General features: G+C 34.9%; 1 protein-coding gene across 1 annotated transcript in view; it reads right to left on the reverse strand.

Annotated features, from left to right (window-relative positions):
• Positions 1 to 20,519, reverse strand: part of LOC134531488 (protein borderless) — a 140,455-nt gene that overhangs the window by 86,981 nt on the left and 32,955 nt on the right. Inside the window, exon 2 of the mRNA XM_063367197.1 lies at positions 9,183 to 9,250. Coding sequence (XP_063223267.1) covers positions 9,183 to 9,225 — 43 coding nt within the window. The 5' untranslated portion in view covers positions 9,226 to 9,250. The remainder of the gene's footprint in view (positions 1 to 9,182; positions 9,251 to 20,519) is intronic.

Raw genomic sequence — 20,519 nt, forward strand, 5'->3', positions numbered from 1 at the left:
GAAACTTCACAGTAATGTTCCTTATGTTACGCAGGATGACATTTTCCGAAAATTAGATCCCATGGGTGGTTAAAACCAGGCAACAGTGGGTACTTTGTCTGCACGAGAACAGGATTTTGCATTGGTCATGCCTTCTGCGTCTCCATGGCAACGGGCATCGCGCGGCAGTGGCGTACCCACAAGGAGAGGCATGTATAATGAGCGGCGCAAGAGTGATCTGCATGTAGACTGCCGTAGCGAAGTACGGGTACATCAGTTGTACGTTGCGTGCACGAGTCGGGAAATCATCGTTGCTATTCATTTTCTCTCCGGTACATTATACAGCATTGTAATAAATTTTCACTGAATTTTTTTATTTACCATTACTGTAAATGGGAGATGTGGTTTAATTTATTTCCATTAGTATAGCCGTGCGAAGCCGGGTCGGGCAGCTAGTCATACATATACAAAAACTACCTATAGCAATTTATATATATTTTCCAAAAATTATAGCCGTAGGGTTGAAAAAGGGGTAAGTATTTATTTAAGATTAATAATTATACTTCCAAATTTAATAATGGTAACATATTTTATTAAATACAAATAATAAACCTACGAAAATTATCAACCACAATTTTTATATTTTGCGAAATGCAACACCTAAGTAGTAAAAATGGTTAAGTATAATTTTAACATAATAATTATATCTCTAAAATAAAATAAACCTATAATATTATTTCGGTACTAATAATAAACATACAAAAATTACCAACCACAAATTTACCAATTTGTGAAATTCAACCCCAAATAACGGTAAAGGAGTAGCTTTGTTTTTCCAACAAAAAAAACTAACACTACTAAAACAATTAGAATAAGCTGTTATAAACTAAAAAAAACCTGGCATCTAGATTTAAGTATTGTTTATTTTTTTCATTTATTAAAATTAGTATTTTAATGGGGGTAAAATAGGTTAGGTCTTCATTTGTTTTAAAAAATCTCATCTTTGAAATTAAGTAATATGTAAATAAATAATAAAAATAATAAACTATTTGATTATTATTAAACTTATTTGCAAGTTTCCGCCCATAATGGGTGTAATGGGATTAAAAGGTCCAAAGAAAAAATGCAATTCAGCGAATCTACTAGATCGAAGGGTTAGACATTAAGAATGAACATTAAGCATATACCTAGAGATTTAATATGAATTTTTTTAAGTTTTCCGGGTTTGTCTTTTAAGGGTATGAAAAGGGGGTAAGTTATGTTTGATCATAAAAAATATCTCCATAGCAAACAAAGCTGGATGTAAAAATCTAGGCATAATTAAAGTAAATAATCAATTAAGTAGAGTATTTTTTTTGTCCACAAATGCAGTGATACGGGTGCACGTTAGTTTTTTTTTTTTTTTGTAAAAATTCACACAACCAAGCAAATTATAATGAGGTAAGAAACTGAGCATGTAAAATAGTAGTACAGGAATGGGACGCTACTAAAACTGGTTCCTTGATGAGGATGGGGTAAATGACAAAATATCGTGACATCATGGCGTCCATCTTGTATGATGTTGAATTTGAACTGTGACTTTGACCTTTGACCTTGACATCAACGGCCTTTCGAATCCCTCATTTGGATTCTGCCACCTTGGATTCTAGAACATTGCAATTTATGTTATGGCCGCCATCTTGTTTTCATCTCCTGGAAGCCACCATCTTGGATGATGTCACAACCGCCATCTTGTTTTTTTTTCATGTTCCCCTGGAGGTCATCATCTTGGATACATACATCTTTGTTTCTGCTGTTTATTCCTAGAGAGCGCCAGCATCGAACTGTCTCTTGCTCGTAAGGTCAAAGTTCCATTAACTGACAATGTTGTTATGGTCCTTATCAAAAAATTAAATTTTATATTTTTATACAAAATGTATTGGAACCGCGGTGATTCGAACCATAACATCTCAATCTTCTCGGTTTGATTACTTATGACTTTGACCGCACAGTCATCGAGACATTTACATGACTGATAATTAATTAAATTATATAAACAATAACACACATATACCTAATTGTATTTTTTTTAATTTGAAGGAATAATAACACTACCCGCTGGATCATTTTTTCAATAATAGCTACCAGAAGTAATAGTTAACACACATCGCCGGTTAGACGCCGCCACCACCATATTGTTTCCAGTAATTAATACAAGGAGCGCTAGTGCCATGTAGCACACACACTGTCTGCTAAAGAGTGGTGTTGAAATATTATCTTAATTTTTACCTGCTAGAGTGCCGTATTTTACCATGGAATCCACCATATGATGGCCATTTTGAAAATCTGTACTTTTTTTAGCTAGAAATTTTGGAAACATTAAAAAAAGTCATCAAAAAATTAACTGATTAATTTACTGATCGATATGGTTAATTCCTGTCCTCGGTTATGTCCTGGGACGATGAAAAAATGTTTGCTCTAGATAAAAAAAAAACATATTTTTAATAAAACATGGTCAAAATATTAAAGTGGCTTTAATTCATTGTCTACCAGCCTCAAGTAAAGCCAATGATGACAAAGGCCACAAATTAAAATTCTGTAATTATTGAACTGGAAATTGGGAAAATAATTCAAAATCCATCAAATAAATAGCCTATTAAAATAATGATTGATTATCATTATCATTATTGATTAGATCATTATCATTATTCTTGATTGATGTAATAATTTAATTTAATTAAATGTCGCATAAATTTGCCCAATCAAGACAGGTTCGAGAAATAACAACGAATTAAAATAAAATAAAATATTATATATTCTAAAAGTACAACAAAAACACATAACAAGCGTTTTTCAATTTCTACAGTCTCCTTAGAAGGCAAAGCGAGTCCTTTATATGTGTTTTCAAGGCAATTATACATGACAGTCGAATAACCAGACATGTCCAGTCAGCAAAAAGGCACATAGCCTACAGTTAGATGACCAAGCCCAACTAACGGTTTGGTCAGCCTCACACTACCAGTTGGTGGCCAGGTACATCCAATTGGTAGTAAGTACATACAGTTTAGCCATAATGCCTTATTTTCAAACCATATCATTCATTTCAAACAGGTTATGTAAGACATCAAAGGCATAGACCAGACGACTCCGAACCATGTGGCCAATCATGACCTGATTCAAACCTAACGATCCAGAAACAACGAAAAGGACGAACATGCTCCAAATTCTCCAATGCTCAAATTTCTCCAACTGCTACAACTGCTACAACAGCTCCAATGGCACCAATGCTCTAAATTCTCCGATTGATCCAAGTGCTCCGAATCTCCAAATGCTCCATTGCTCCAGTTGCTTTAAAACTCCAAATGTCCCAATGCTCCAAGATATACAAGTTCTCCAATGCTCCAAACGCTCCAAGTGCTTTAATGCTCCAATTGATTCAAGTGCTCCAATTCTTCAATGTTCCAGGTGCTCCAATGCCCCGATTGCTGGAATGACCTAATTATCACACTCCATTTCGTTAGTCTTTGATGCCGATTTTAACATCTTTATTTTATAAGGTATACGAGACCTCAGTCTTAGTTAGAAATCATGCTTTGGGAAATAAAGCAATCATTTTAAAATCCAAAATATAATTTATTTACAATTTTATATGCATGCAGTAAAACAAATAATTACTGTTTGTAGCTTGAATCCTATAGTTCTTCGAGTAGGGTGGCTACTTCGTCGAGGTGCTAATAGTTTCCTGCCCTAAGCAAAGCCAGCAGCAGTATCAGACGATCGACCAATATGTTAGGATCTTCCCATGACGAGTAATCAATCTCTTCTACCACTGTCATATTTCATGCATGTTTATTAATAAAAATTTTAAGATATCTGGAGTCTTCCGTTTCAACACATAGGACAAAAAAAATCCTATTACAAAATGAAATGGAAGCTTCAAGACCACTATGAAGTATTGTTGCACACGTGATTGTTTTTAACCTTGTAAGAATGTATCTGAAAATAATAATTACGTTTGCAGATACATTTGATTATAAATCACTACCTTGCGTGCTGTTAAAATGGCAGTGCCTTTATTGTCACAAGCTTGATCAGAATAATTAATTTTTACACGTCGTTTCCATGGTTTCAGTTTCAGTTCTTGATCAAAGTCTTCGATCTTGTAAAATTTCAGGTCGTTCTCATTTGACATATTTTTGATTTCCCATGATGATCATATTTTCATCAAAATTTTTCAATTTTAAATCATTTGCGAGACCTGGGAAAGTATAGTTCGCATTAGCATTTTCATGATCATTATAGTCGTCTAATATTTTGCCTTCGTTCCACTTCCTGGGTGTTGTAGACCAGTCCTCGTTATCTTAAGTCAGCTTGGTTGTACAGGTCTTACAATGTTTTTTTTAAGAAATATCTTCGACCAAATGATTTCTGACAATGACTGCAAATAAATAGTTTATGGCAAAGACCCAAAATACATTATGATTAACATTTTTTCTTTAGGGTAAACTCCTTGCTGCGGATATTATACTTGCATCCTTTCGATAACGCTACAGTCATAAAACCGAGATCCATATTAGATTCTGCAACTAATACCACGTGCATAAAATGAGTTTTAAATTGGAACAATTACTTAAATAGAATTTTTAACATTTCGTCAACGAGAGTTAATTTAACTCGTACAGGAAACTTGTCGCAAGAAGTTCCTATTCCTGCTAACAGATGTGGCCACATATCGTGTTGAGGTAAATATTATTTTTTGTCTAAGATGAGAGATAGTAATTCACGATCGTAAGAGAAGAAGGGCTTCGCTAGACCCCAAGAAGAAGGAAATTCGTCTTATATGGGAATGTTTCTCAGCCGTTTTAAGACATATTATTTGACTGAGTAATTAATTTTTTGTTTGAATTCCACATTATTAAAATATTGTAAATTCTGATTTAGTAACGAGAGTTTGCCAATCAAACTAAATCTGAATTTAATTGCATATTACATTATGAAAAAAATTCATACAGAGATTGTTTTCTCAAATATAATCAGGAGCACACGGAGAACACCAACAGAACTCTTGAAAATCCATCTCTGAATGGATATATCTGAATTAATACATATATGTAGTATGCTTGGCATAATAATTTGCTTAGTGTAGGTATAACTGTTACAAGCATATATATGCATTAAATGTATATAGTTAAGTTAGTCGTATTATTATATCAAATATGCAAGCATATACCTAAATGCATTCACTGAGCTGGATTTTCATGACTTCTCTTGGTTTTCTCCATGTGCTCCTGATTATTTCTGAGGAAACAATCTCTGCCTTAAATTTTTTAATAATGTACCATGCTTGTATTCAGAGTTTCGTTTGATTGGTGAATTCCCGTTACTAGATTAGCACTTACCATATTTTAATCAGGTGGAATTCAAATAAAAAAAATCATTACTCAGTCAAAAAATGTGCCTTAAAACAGCTGATAAACACTACCTTCCTTAGAAACGCTTTCCTTCGCCTTGAGGTCTAGCGAAGCACTTTTCTTGCGATCGTGAGTTAGCATCTCGCATCTTACATAAAAATTAATATTTACCTTTAGACAATAGGCTCTACGTGTTGACATCTGTTGACAATACTAGGAACTACTTGCGACAAGTTTCTTGTATTAGTTAAATTAACTCTCGCTGATGAAATGTTAAAAATTATTTTTAAGTAATTGTTTCAATTTAAAATTCTCATTTTGAATGTGGTATTAGTTGCAGAAACTACTATGAATATCGGTACGATGAATGTAGCATTGTCGAAAGGACTAGAGGTGTACCCGTATGTATTCGTTACTATAACAATTAGTACTCGTTACTTCTGATACCTCATAACATTCTATGTTATGTTAGAGCAACGAATTGAGTCGTATTGCGTACGCGTACAGTATGACGTCGCGGCGTCGCAACATTCGTAATTTGTAGAAAACATACTTATACATTACATACCAAACTGCGTAAGGTGCATTTTTTCACTTTTCCGTATTTTGAACAAGATTTGTGTTTAAGTCATTCTAAATTTAATTTGATTTAATAGGTAAAGTGTAGAACTACAAGTGAACTGTTGACGGAATCTACTAAATTTTCAATGTATTTACTATTTTGAAAATTTTAACCGTGAGCTTATCACAATATCATCGCAATCCATTATGCGTCGATTATAATGAAAGAGCAACAAATAGGTGTAGAAAATTATTTATTGACAATAAAATTTAAACATCATTCTAACGATAAATGGACATAAAAATAGTTTTGTTTAGAATGAAATTAAACATAAAAAATGAAATAAAACACGTTTTAAACAAAATTAAAACCACAACTAAAATATTTTGTTCTTATAATGAAATTAAACATAATAATAAAATCCATACTACGAAAAATGCGAGTAACGAAATGCATTTGTGTGTAACGTTTCGTTACTCGGTACTAGATGGCGCACCCGTTACTCAGTACCGAATACATACGGTTTGCTACAGCTCTAGAAAGGACACAGGTGTAATTTCTGCAGAAGGGAATTTACCCTGAGAAAAAATGCTAAATTTCATGCGAAGACCTAGTGTAATTTTGTTCCTTGTCAAAAACCATTTATTTGTATATTTGCAGTCAATGTCAGAAATTATTTGGTTGAAGATATTTCCTGAATAAACATCGTAAGATCTGTACAACAAAGCTGACTAAAGACGGGACTATAACACCAAGGAAGTGGAATGAAAACCAAATATTAGACGACTGTAATGATCGCGAAGAATGTGAAAATGCTAATTCTCACAATACTATCCCAGATGCCGCAAATGGTTTATAATTGAAAAATAACGAAGAAAGTAACATCTTCGTCAGAAATGATAAGATATTTAAACCAAATTTTAGTTTCCTCCGTGAAATTGTGAACAATAGAAAACGACCTGAAGCTCACACGATCAAAGTCTGTGATAAAGAACTGAGACTAAGACGATGGAAACGACGAATTAAAATAAATTATGCTGATTAAACTTGTGACAATTACTGGGACGATGACAATAGTGAATTTGAACCCGGTGTTGAAACGGAAGACTTTAGGGATCTTAGAAATATTAACAATAATCATGCATTGACGATGACAGCGGTAGAAAAGACTCGTCATGGGAATATCCTAACATATTATTTGACAGATTAAGACTGCTGCTATCTTCTCTTAGTAAAGAAAACTATTCACACCTTGACGAATTAGCCCTGGAGATTTAGAGCACTTGGAGAACTTGGAGATGTTGGAGTATTGGAGCAGTTGGAGAAATCGGAGCAATTGGATCATTAGAACACTTGGAGTTGTTGGAGCAGTTGGGCAACTTGGGCAGTTGGGGCACTTGGAGACATTTGAGCATTAGAGCACCTGGAGCATGTGGAGCATTGCAGCAATTGGAGCACGTTCATTCTTTCCGTTGATTCTGGATCGTTAGGTCATGATTGGCCTCGAGGATTCAGATTCGTCTGGCCTATACGTTTGACGTTTTACATGGCATGTTTGAAATGTATGATATATATCGAAAATAAAGGCATGTTGGCTACTGACTTTATGTATCTAACCAACAACTTGGTGTAGCTGACCACCGACTGGATGTGCCTAGCCACCAAATTGTCATGTTAGCCTGACCAAGCGGTTTTTTGGGTCTGGTTATCTAACTGGGCGTGCCTTTTTGCTGACTGGACATGTCTGGCTAATCGACTGCCTTGAAAACACATGGCAAGGATTTTCTTTGCTTTTTCAGAAGACTGTAATTTGCTGTTATTTGCTCGTTTTTTTTGTACTTGTAGAATCTACAAAAAATTGTTATTTGTATTTTGTTTATATTCTCGAATCTGTCTTATTTTGGTGAATTTATATATTTAATTAAACTAATTTTAGCGTCAGTTAAGGATCGAACAGAGGACGAATATAGCTCGAATGAATCATTATTTTAATAGGCGAGTATTAGATGAATTTAGTAATTTTTTCAGTATTTACAGTATAATAAATACAGAATTTAAAGTTGGTGGTCTATGTGTATCTTCATTGGCTTACTGGTGATGCGGATATTAAGCCACTTATAGGTTTTTGACCATGTATTATTAAATAAGTGTTGTTTTATCTTGAATGATCATTTTTGCTTTGTGTAGGGAGAGAACCGAGAATAGGAATCGATCATATCAAACAGCTAATTAATAGGTAACTTTTAATGATTTTTGGAATTTGTCCCGAATTTCTAGCTAAAAAATTTCCGATTTTCAAGATGGCGGCCAAATGGCCGACAAGATTGTGAAAGCCATGGTATACCACAGTACTAGCGGGTAAAAGTTAAATTAATATGGTGACAGCACCATCTAGCAGATGGTGTGTGTTAACCAGCTCTCCTGGTACCTAGTATTGAAAATAGAGGTGGTGGTGACTTTTAGTGGGTGATTCAATTACTTCTTCAAATTAAAAATAATAACTAGTCCGAATATGTTTTTTTATTTACCTTAAATAATATTGGGTCTGGTAAATGTCTCGATGGCCGTTGTTCCAATGTATTTCGTATATAAAAAAATTAATATGTTGATAAGTAGGTACCACAACAACATAGTCAGGTAATGGAGCTTCGACCTTACGAGCACGAGACAGTGCTCACTGGGACAAACAGCAGAAAAAAAGATTTCGGTATCCAAGATGGCGGCTCCAGAAGATCAGAAAAAACTTTGATGGCGGTTGTGATGTCATCCAAGATGGCGGCCTTCAGCAGACGACAATAAGATGGTGGACATGATGTTAAAATTGAAAAAAGTGGTCGTGACATTATATTTAAGATGGTGACCATGATGTTAGGATTCAAGTTGGCGGCTGTAACGAAAATTGCAATGTTCTAGAACCCATGATGGCGACCGTAACGTAAAGTGGAACTATGATGTCATACACATCCATGATGGTGGGTGAAATAAAAGTGCAACGTACTAGAATCCAGTATGGCGAAATCCAAGATGGCGTAATCCAAATGACGGATCCAAAATGGCCACTGGTTCTAGGTCAAATCTCAAGTTCAAGGTCATCCAAGATGGCCGCAGTGGCGTTATGATAGTAGGTCATTGACCCCATCCTCAATCCTCAACCAGGAACCAGTTTCAGGAGCTCTATTCCTATACTACTTACATTGTACGAAATTATGATTTAATATCATGACATTCGTCAGCTCTTCTACAATAATTACCTGTTATCCACAACACGAGGACTGATACGAGTGGGCTGCTCATCTTTTTGTTTTCTTACGTCTTCGTCCTGGAAACCAAATAGAAAACATTTCACGCATGTTCATTAGATATGTACCTACGTGGGAAAATTTTCCGAGGAAAATATAACCACATATTTTTACCCGATAATTTACATTTTTTAGTTCATAACAAAAGTAGATTTGCATAGTTAAGTTGGGTTAATATACGTCATAGAATAATGTCTGTTCTGCAGAAGGGTAGATACTGTTTGAACAACAGTTTGTAGAAAGTAGCATGGATAGCATCCAACTCCCAGATGTTAAGTGAGCCATAAAAGCAAAATGTATATATTATTTGTTTTTTTTTGTATAAGCCGCACACACTTTTAAAATCACATCAGCAAAATACGAATCCGCTTTTACAGTGTCAGCATTGAATACGTATGATACGTAAAAATCTAATAATCTACCAGCATGCAGTTTGGCATTTATTCTTTCCTTGCTCTATCAAGCTGTTAGATAGTTGCCCTTAATCGGCATGAATCCTAATAAATCTGAGTCTAAATGGCATATTAAAATATGTCTGTTTACTCGTTGCTTACAAAGTCATGGCCTAGTTTAAAACGTAGTTTACTTTTCACTTGTTCTTTAGGTACCAAATAATAAAGTTATTCAATTTATTCCCACATGTCTTTCTGTTTTGTAGCTATGTTTTACCTCTTATTCACACTTCCTAGTTCGTCACTTTTGTTCCACCTTATATTTTTATGCTTTTAATTTTTCGCGAAATCACTGATATTGACTTCTATGCTACGATTTCCTGCTCATTTACAAATAGTCACAATGATCTCGAGTCGGAATGTTTATGAAGTGTCTCACTGTCCATATTTGGTAATAGGTGTACTTGTGGCTTGTTTGCGTGGAATATAAAATGATTTGTTGATTCAGACGTGATCGTCAAATATACTTGGCAAGAAGAAATATAAAAAGAAAATATAACCACATATTTTCCCCCGGATAATTTACTCATTTTATTTTATTACGAACATAGATTTGCATACTTTAAACTGGGTTAATATACGTCACACAAAAATGTCTGTTTTGCAGAATGGTGGATATTGTTTGGTTTAGTTGTGTTTAGTGTACTAATAAGTCCCATTAAATTTTAAAAAAGTCAATCAAAAATAATCTAAATACAAATATAGTAATTTAATTTATACTTGTTTTGTTTTAGCAAATATGTACAGTAATTTTCAATAGCACTAACAGCCAAACTACAAAGCTATTTAAATCTTTAGTGACACAAAAAGTGTCAGATTTTAATTTTAACGCTATTTTAATAATAATCGTGCCAAATCGAAACTTCTATCGATAAATCCGTTAATAACAGCAGTCAGTTGGACATTTAAATGTTTTTAACGACAAATAAAAAAAAGTCTGTTAAATGTGCAAATTACCACTCTTCATTTGTAAGGTAGCGTCATCTGCATTATAGTGCTTGCGCGTTTAAAATACATGCAGCGCCATCCATCACCAGTTAAAAAACTTAAATTGTTATTTTTATAATTTATGTACAATACATAATATATAATAATCTAACATTTATGTATACATTAATTAATTTATTAATAAGAATACCGTTTGCTAAGTGTTTTATTGATTCCTATGAAAGTTTAAGAGCGATGCGTGTGCAAAAACAAAGGCGTTCTTACGGCGAGAACGATGAAACTTATCGAGATGATAGTGTCCTAAATGGACTTTACGACATAAATCATCATCACGCTAAATTTAACTGAAATCCTTTGGATTTTTTGGTGTATTTCTGTAACAAATAAACAAACAAAAATTTGTTTTTTTATACCAATTTAAATTGCATACTAAAACCTACCATTAAAAAAATATATATATTAAAACGCACGACTCCGGCGGACAAAAGTCTGTTACACATTAAATTAATTCATATTTATAAATAATGGTTGTATAATAAATAATTATTTATTTATGTCATTGAACGATAAAACATGCAATTTAGTGCTCAATCCCTATGCTTAGCCTGTCAGTACGTAGCTATGGTGAAGGTTTTGATGTGTAAACATCTTAGCTCTCGGTATACGGCATTTGTAGGATTGATTTCGTGAAAATTGAACGGAAGTCAATGAACGGGTATGTGTCACAAAGATTGTGGACCCATGAGTAGCAACATAATAGTAACTTTCTTAAACATTAAGGAACATACCAAACGTATTATTGGGCTAAATTACTTTATGATAATGAAACCACCCTAGAATATATTTGATAAACTAAAATAGTCATAGTAAAAGGTAATCACAAGTTTCAAAATACCTATGAAAACTGGCGTTACAATTATTATAATACATATTCTCCTTCTAAATTCCCAGAAGGCTTAGTAGCACCCTTGCATATAAATAATACCTTTAGAAGTCGCCCAGCCATAAGAAATTTTTTTTGCACTTTAGAACGGTAGTGAGATTGCCTGACACGAGATGGCATTGCAATCGCCTCTAAAGCTGGTGGCACCGTTGTGCGTTGGGCAGGTGAATTGTCGCTTTTTCTCTGTCCAAAAAACACGCGAGTAGAAAAAAATAAAATGATAGCCTTTTTACGCCAAGGAGAATAATTATATACAACCATACTTTCTCTGTGATTTGCTTATATATACATATATATATATGTGTGTGTGTGTGTGTGTAGGTGAGTGTGTGTGTTTTGTGCGCATGTTGGTACATACACCTGAGATTGATAAACTCAGACACCGTTTGACCGATCATCATGAAAGTTGCCACATGAAAGTTTTTTTTTCATTGAGAATATTTTTATATCCATTTTTCGTAACCCTTTTCACACGTCTATAGCGGCGCTGGATTGAGATTTAATTTTCACAAGTTGCAAACGAATGAGTTCTATCTTTTTGACTTTTGCCCGGCAGATATCAATATCAAGTGGTGTTTGTGTGATAAAATAAAAATATTAATGATATTTTAACGTTATACTTGTGTGCAAGTGTGTACCTATCTAATTCATACCAACATTAAGAACACACAAAAAAGTTACCAAATAACTATTCCACTCAGTTCACTCTCAGTTTCTGTTGCTACTATTTTTATTAAGAAATAAATATCAATGGGTTTTACAAAATAACCAAATGTATTTTGGTATTATTATGTTGTTGCACAAATACGAACAAAAATGAATCCAAAGTCTATGTACCTATACTTTCTTTAAAATAAAATATACTACTTAAATTATTGATCGTGAAGCTAGAGATAACCCAGTATCTACACTCTTTTAGTTATTGTCCTTCAGTGTAATTAATAGTAGATGTTTCTAGTGGTAGGGTTTGTGACACAAACACAGACGTTGTTAGCTGGCTGAATTTCAGTCGGTAAGTTCGCAGATCGTCGTATCCAGAACCTCTGGGTAAGTTCTTAACAGAAGAACAACAGCAGGATAGCTGAAATAAATGTCTTAAGACTATGACTCTAAGCTTCTGCATCGGGAACCAGAATTCAGTTAATTCCGCGGGAGATGAAAAATCCTATAGACAGAAATGCAATCATCAGCATCGGACTCGTATAACTGCTCAGCTTAGTCTTAAACTTGGATCGCTATGATATGGTCTCGTCCGACGTGGGAGGAATCAACATATTCGAACATACTCCCTGAATCTGACAGGTAACATAGCATGTCCCCAACTCTTAATACCATTAACGATCTATGTATGGCGCGGTAGGTACGAATCATCTTGTCGCTCGTGCAGGGCTTCGTGGATTCGGAGACCCTCACATACACGAAAGACGTCTTCGCTCCTTCAGTGGCGGACCTCTTCTCCTTATTTCGTTCTCAAATAAACTTCTACCGTTCAGTTTGTTGTGGCAACCAAGGGTCAAGGCTGCTGAGAGAATTGACTGAAGACTGAATTTATAACATCTTGGAGGAATGAAACCATTTAATAAACAGTGCTTGGTGCATGAAAATAATAAAACGTAACATTTAACCAAATAAATATGTAGATGAGACTCCAACAAAAATTAAAATATAACCAAAATTAATGACTCTAGCTGCAATGAAATGCGGTATTACCAGGTTGCTCTAGTTCACTTATATATATATATATATATATATATATATATATATATATATATATATATATATAGTTACGAACGCAATGCCAGGTTCGAAGCTGGATGGCGGCCCCGCGCCATCCATTGACGTAAGGCATACCACGTGTGCCTGGCCGGATTACAAGGATAGTTGGTACCCCCTTCCCCTTCTGCTTCCCGCACAACGTCCTGCCTCGGCGCCGTTATCTGTCGCTGGGTAGCCTGAGGAACTCCGCGGACCCCCGCGAACAGACGCTGCCTTTCTCGACGCTCCGCTCCGGGCGTCGGTCGGGTCGGCGCAGGATGACGCCGTTGGCCCCAACTGCGCTCGTCGGTTCTGGAAAGGGCGCCTCACACTATTTAACCCGCGACGCCGGCCTCCGCGGCAGTTGCGAGCGGATTGCGAGCGAAGGGAGGTGCGACAGCGGCGAAGAGGGCGGGAGACCCCTGGGAGTGGCGCGACGCGGAGTTCGACTGGGCGACGGAGTTCAGCGACGGAGTTCCGCGGTGAGTTTGGCGACTGAGTTCCGCGGGGTGTGCGGGAGAGTTGCACGCAGGTGTGCCGCCCAGTGAGGAGTGCGGTCTGTAAGAACATGACAGACACTGACTTCAAAATAAACATTTTTAAGTGCGAGTAGTTGTGATTAGGCATGTTTAAGTAAGATTATTTATTATTACTGCAAATATTGCTAATCAATGAAACTATAATAAATCTTAATTGGGCTATCCCTATACGAACCCAGTATATTTCCCACACATTAATAGATCGTAGCAATATATTATCTGATCAAAGCGTAGATTAATTAAAAATAATAGTTACGATGGTAAAATATGTAACAATAACTGTAAACACGAGATATTAGACCTATGGCTATGTCTACTATTTATGCCTCTTTTAGGTTTTTTTCATCGTACTTTATTAAATAAGTATTTTTTTGCCAAAAATGCACCTTTTTTTGCGTCGAGCAAGTATCGAACCAAGGACGTAATTCAATTAAATCATTAAATAAATTATAAGTAATTTTTTATTTTGTAATTTTTTCCCGAATTTTCAGCTTAATAATTACGGATTTTCAAAATAGCGGATTCCAAATTGGCTATTGTAGAGTCATCTAAAATAACCGCCAACCTCCAGATCATAAACGTCGAGAGGCGAACACACCCGAATATAGCCTATTGCTCACTATCGGCAAGCCACCACAGCGATCCATCACAAAGCCGTAGTCCCAATAGAATAACATTGCGCCAGAATGCCCATTTGTATACTACTGTAGACACACCTTTGAATCCTTTCAAATTGTTTGTAAATATTAATATGTTTACCTAAAACTTTTGTCTGAATTAATTTAAGATAATACATGTCATTACTGTAAGGGGTTTAAAAACCCTGGGGTTGAAATAAGAAAATAAATAAAACTCACCAACCATGTGATTTATGATATCAATGTTTATTTTTGTTTAACCTTTAAAAAATTGCTAAAATACTTGTTCTATGGTAAATTTTATGTAACAAATCATTTCTGTAAAAGATGGAAATAACAAGGGTAGAAAGTCATAAAATTATTACCTACTTTTTTTAATAGATATACTATAAAATCAGTTATAATTTACTGTAAAACTCATAAACTTTATCTGAAACTTTTGGTTCAACGAATTTTTCATGAAACCGTAAAAACTGGAGTTGAAATTAAAACTATTAAATTAAACTTAATTACTATCACATTTGTTTGATTTTATTTTTAAATATCTTAATTGTTATTTTTAACTAGGCCCAAATAAAATTTTTATACGACCACGTATTAGTGCAAGGGATGAAAAAGTGTTCGAAGGTAAAAAATAAATGCATTATTATCTTAGTAGGCATTATATGAAATTCTTTAAGTTATTCAATGCTGGATGCATTGAGTTAAAAATATTCAAAATATTTTCGCTGCATGGAATATGAGAAAATGTTTAATCGATTATTTTGGCATTTTGGAGAACATTTATAGGATGTTATGTACATTAAGTCTTAACAATTTTCCAGGTATTTATAGAGATTTCTAAAACATTTCCAGAAGAAATAGGTACTTCGAAATCTACATACGCTTCCAAGCTGTGACAAAAGGTAATATTTAAATGTAAATTTTTGTCAGACCTGTATACAAGCAAAAAAAAATCTACAACGTCTGAGCTTATCATCAAACACTTCATAGCCTGACTAAAATCGATTCCGCAAGATTGGAAATAATTATTTGAGAAAATAGAAAAGATAATTGAATGTTTAAAAAATACTATTATATATAATTATATTATATATATTATATCAATTATATATATTTATTCAATATAAAGCATATGTAATCACAGAAAATACAGCGTATCATATCTCTCATTTGACACGTGTGATGAATGCACAACAATACTTAGCATAGAAGTTTAATAGCATTTTTTAAAGCATTCAATTATTTTTGCTATTTTCTCAAACAATTATTTCCAATCTCGCCGAATCGATTTTAGTCAGGCTATGAAGTGTTTGATGATAATCTCAGACGTTGTAGATTTTTTTTTTGCTAAACATAAACATTTTTTTGATAAACATAATTATCATAAGCAACAGCTAGTTAAAGAGATATCATACACACCAAGTGCTAGGCATTCATTCACTAAGGGTCGTGTGTTTGGCACATATCTCAGGAATAAAAAGAAGCATCTATTGGAGCCAAAAGACTACTGGAGCCAATAAATGATGAAGCCATTACGTATAGCCTATCGTAAAATTGGCGATCGCAACCTACGGAATTGAATGTTCGTGAAAATGTACGTACTTTTCGTTAAATGTACGTAGTCAAGCCTGTATTATCGTATCTTACTGCTGAGGACGTATCCTTTTAGTTGATTGTGCTTCCAAATGTGCTTTCTTTTTGTTGATTGTGCTTCATCTTTGTCGAATTTGCCTCCGGATGTGCGGAGAGATAATTATGATACGATGCATATGCTTTATATATATATATCTTATATATAAAATTCTCGTGTCACAGTTTTCGTTGCCATACTCCTCCGAAACGGCTTGACCGATTTTGATGAAATTTTTTGTGCTTATCCGGTATCTATGAGAATCAGCCAACATCTATTTTTCATCCCCCTAAATGTTAGGGGTATTCCACCCCTAAATTTTTTTTTATTTCCAGTTTTTGGTAGGAAATCACCATGGCAACGGCTGTTGCTTTGTTGATGCTTCATTCGTCTCTATGGCAACGGCTATTTCATTGTTAGTGCAGTCCTCATCACCGTTGAAATTTTGCAAGTACTTTAAATATCAAAAATTGCCCTTTTTTTTTTCAAGTATATATATATTTTACAGACTTGAAACTTCACAGTAATGTTCCTTATGTTACGCAGGATGACATTTTCCGAAAATTAGATCCCATAGCATAGGTGGTTAAAACCAGGCAACAGTGGGTACTTTGTCTGCATGAGAACAGTATTTTGCATTGTTCATGCCTTCTGCGTCTCCATGGCAACAGGCATCGCGCGGCAGTGGCGTACCCACAACGAGGGGCATGTATTATGAGTGGCGCAAGAGTGATCTGCCTGTAGACTGCCGTAGCGAAGTACGGGTACATCAGTTTTATGTTGCGTGCACGAGTCGGGAAACCATCGGTACATTATACAGCATTGTAATAAATTTTCACTTATTTTTTTTTTATTTACCATTACTGTAAATGGGAGATGTGGCTTAATTTTTTTTCCATTAGTATAGCCGTGCGAAGCCGGGTCGGGCAGCTAGTATATATATATATATATATATATATATATATATATATATATATATATATATAACACTTTAAAAATTTCCTGACAACCTAAAATAAAACCATTTTATAGAGCAAAATGTCTGGTTATTGTATCTGGTTAGAAATTTTTTTTCTTTCGCGAAAGAAATGAAGTCACGGTCTGGCGATCACAATATTTTAGTAATGTCGAGTCAGTTTGAATCGTGATTGTAATGACGTTTCACCACTCCTCGTATTGTTTTCATTGGAATGAAACCACAGGCCAGGTACACGGAATACAGCGCACCCTCGCTCCTCGCCTTGCAGACTCGTGTTCTGCAATCACAGCCTCACACGAGGGTGGTGCAGGGAGTCGCAGTCTCCCAGCCGGCCAGCTCCGCCCCACTCGCTGTAGCGCGTGTGCAGTGCTCTCTTCCTGTGCACTGCTTCGCCACCAGCGCTCGGCACTGTTGCGAGATGCAGCACAGCACAATAGGCTTAGGCATAACTGTGTAATGTTCCGAAGAATTTCGCTTATGTAAAGTCGGTTGTGGAGGGGGGGAGGTAATCTGAAATATTTTATACTGTAAAGTGCCATTTTAAAATAGAATTTGGGAAATTTTACATATTTGTATTGTATTTCATGTATAGGCCTATGTATATGTATGTATATGTGTGTGTGTGTGTGTGTGTGCGTAATTTTTACCTCCAATGAGGCAGAACCGAAATGCTTTTATCAAAAAAAAAATTTTTTACATTTTAACATTAACATGTTGCCTCTGTTCGAGCAAAGAACATGATTTAATGGAAGGCCTGATATTAACAGTGATTGCTGTTACAAATGGTTTATCGTATGAAATATTTTGTGATTACTATTAAATTGGTGTTTTTTTTAATTACTAAAACTGAGATTATATTGTCAATCGGCACTATTTCGTGATCTTAGAAGAATCGAAATAATTTTAAAATTCAAATAATAAAAATTTTTTAATACAATAAACGATTGTGTGCAAAATATTTTTTCCCGCTTGAATAGGAAATGATAAGTTATTGTACCGCAAGCAACGTGTGTCGCCGAGCAGTGTGCCTGTGGCAACAGTGCGCGCCGCGCTGCGCACTCGTGGTGGGACGCTGTATAGTCGCGGAACTCGGCCGCAGGGTCACGTGACGAGAGATGGGCGTGGCCACGTGCCCGCTGCACCAATACTGGTCCTCGGGCGATGACGGACGGCTTGTTGCAGCGCCTCCTGACTGCTCTCAATTGCAACGCAGACAACCGGGTGGGAAGTGATGGTTGAGTGGTCAGATCATTCGTTATCATAGCCGCGACCCAAACAGCTGAAATACAGCACTCATCAGTAGCCTTTATCATCCGGCACAAAACATGTAGTTTGAAACTATAATCATTCCTCGTGCTTCTTGCAGGTATGTATTAGGCTAACCACACGACCGATAAAGACGGTGCATTGAAATCTCATTAAAACGGACCTAGTTTCGAATACTTGTATGGCCATCATTGTTTCGAAGATCGTTAAATCACTACTGACAAATGCTCAATTATTTCCTTAAAATAGAGCGAGGGTGGTTTCTCCCAAAATTGTTTTTGTAGGTGTACTTATATGTTGACTTACCTGTAAAAACAAACAATATAGGAATAATACAATGAAATAAAATTAGCCATACATATTTATTTTTTGCTTTTCATTATATAAGTGTATTACTCACTCACTTAATGTTACCTAATTTATCCTGTGCGTATTAAGTGTTTTTCATGAAGGGATTACAGAAAGCTACTCGTAAATACTGATACAAGATTATTCTACACGTCTGAATTGGTAACAGTGTATTAATGCAAATTTTAAAAGGTTTTTAATTTATCTTTTGATTAAGAATCTGCGCTCTTTTAATGACTTAGAAACGTGTTCATTCACTGATTATACGTAGATTTTAAAATGATGGTATGGTATGGAATCAGAAAATTACTAATGCATTATTAGAAATATAGTGTGGGACTAGAATTGAAATTATACATAAAATGACCGAAAATAAATTGTATGCAAAAGATTTTTTTTAATTGAACTAATTCTGGAACGTGTGTCCAGTTATGATCGTACACCTCATTCCCTTAACAACATAAACTGTAAAAAAAATTGTACTATTACAAAAATAGTCCTTGGAAACTGAGTTGCCAACGATATCACTTGTAAAATTGCAAGGCGTAAAATTTCAAGGCTGAGCTTTGTACCATTGGCAATTTTACAAAATTCTGCCTTGCAGTTCTACAAGTGATATCATTAGCAACTGGGTATACAAGGATTTTCCTTGTAAAAATTACAAGAATTTTTCGCAGTGTACATACAAAATATTCTTATTTACAAATTAAAAACTGCACAGGTTTTTATGTAGTGTAAAGGAAACGTGTCTCGATCAATTATAGTCATCTAAAATGATTATTACAATCCAAGAAAAAGTTATTTTCGATAAATAATATTAAATCAATTTCTGAAGCTGAAGTTTTACATTCCTAACACAAAGGGTAGCTATATGGCAGTACCTTAGACCAGATGTTCTCAACCTTTCAGGCTCTGTGCCCCCCTTTGGATACTGCTGTGAGGTCACGCCTCCCCCCTCCTCCGCAACCACCGCCTCATGTGGTCAATACAAGTAGTACAATTGGAATTTGAAACTGAAGCTGGTTATTAAATGAAAATATATAATAGATGATTTCATACACTAAATTTAATATTACTACACACATCTTAATTTGTAACATATTATTATCTACAAGAACACATTAAATCAAAGAATTAAATACAGATAAAATATATTTGAAGTAATCAAGGATCTAGGTGAAGTTGGCATGTAATATCAGTCACTTTCACACCATTAATGAGGGAGCTGGCACTTTTTGTCCTTGACACGTTTTTGAATATTAGTTTGTAACTGTGACAAAGCATACCTCAGGTCACTTTCAACGTCCAGCTTTACTCGATATTTTGACATATGTGCTAATGTTGAAAATCCAGATTCAAAGAGATATGTAGATGAAAAATGCACTAACAGCCTCAACATTTCCGAAGCAACTTCTGGGTAAACAGGAAAATAGCTTAACAAAAACTTTTCAACATCCATGTTTTCGGATTCCGCGTCTGCTTGAGAATCACATTTTAGGTCGATTGCAACGTTCCTGAATATTATCAGGAAGTACATCCACGAAGATTTTAAAAGGATCACTTATCAACTTAAACTCCAGTTCTTTTAACTAATATATGGAAAATAGTCTGCAACTTCATTTTGCAATGCTACCAAATGCTCTGATGTAAGACACACTGAAGTAAATGATTACCATTTTTCTCAATGAAGATAAATCCGTATTTAATATAATCATCATTATATAGTCTTTTATTTGTAGTGATTTAGCCATTTTCAGTTCTTATTACAAAAACACAACACAGAAATTG

This window comes from Bacillus rossius, chromosome 3 (genome assembly GCF_032445375.1).
Source record: "Bacillus rossius redtenbacheri isolate Brsri chromosome 3, Brsri_v3, whole genome shotgun sequence".
Lineage (NCBI taxonomy): Eukaryota > Metazoa > Arthropoda > Insecta > Phasmatodea > Bacillidae > Bacillus > Bacillus rossius.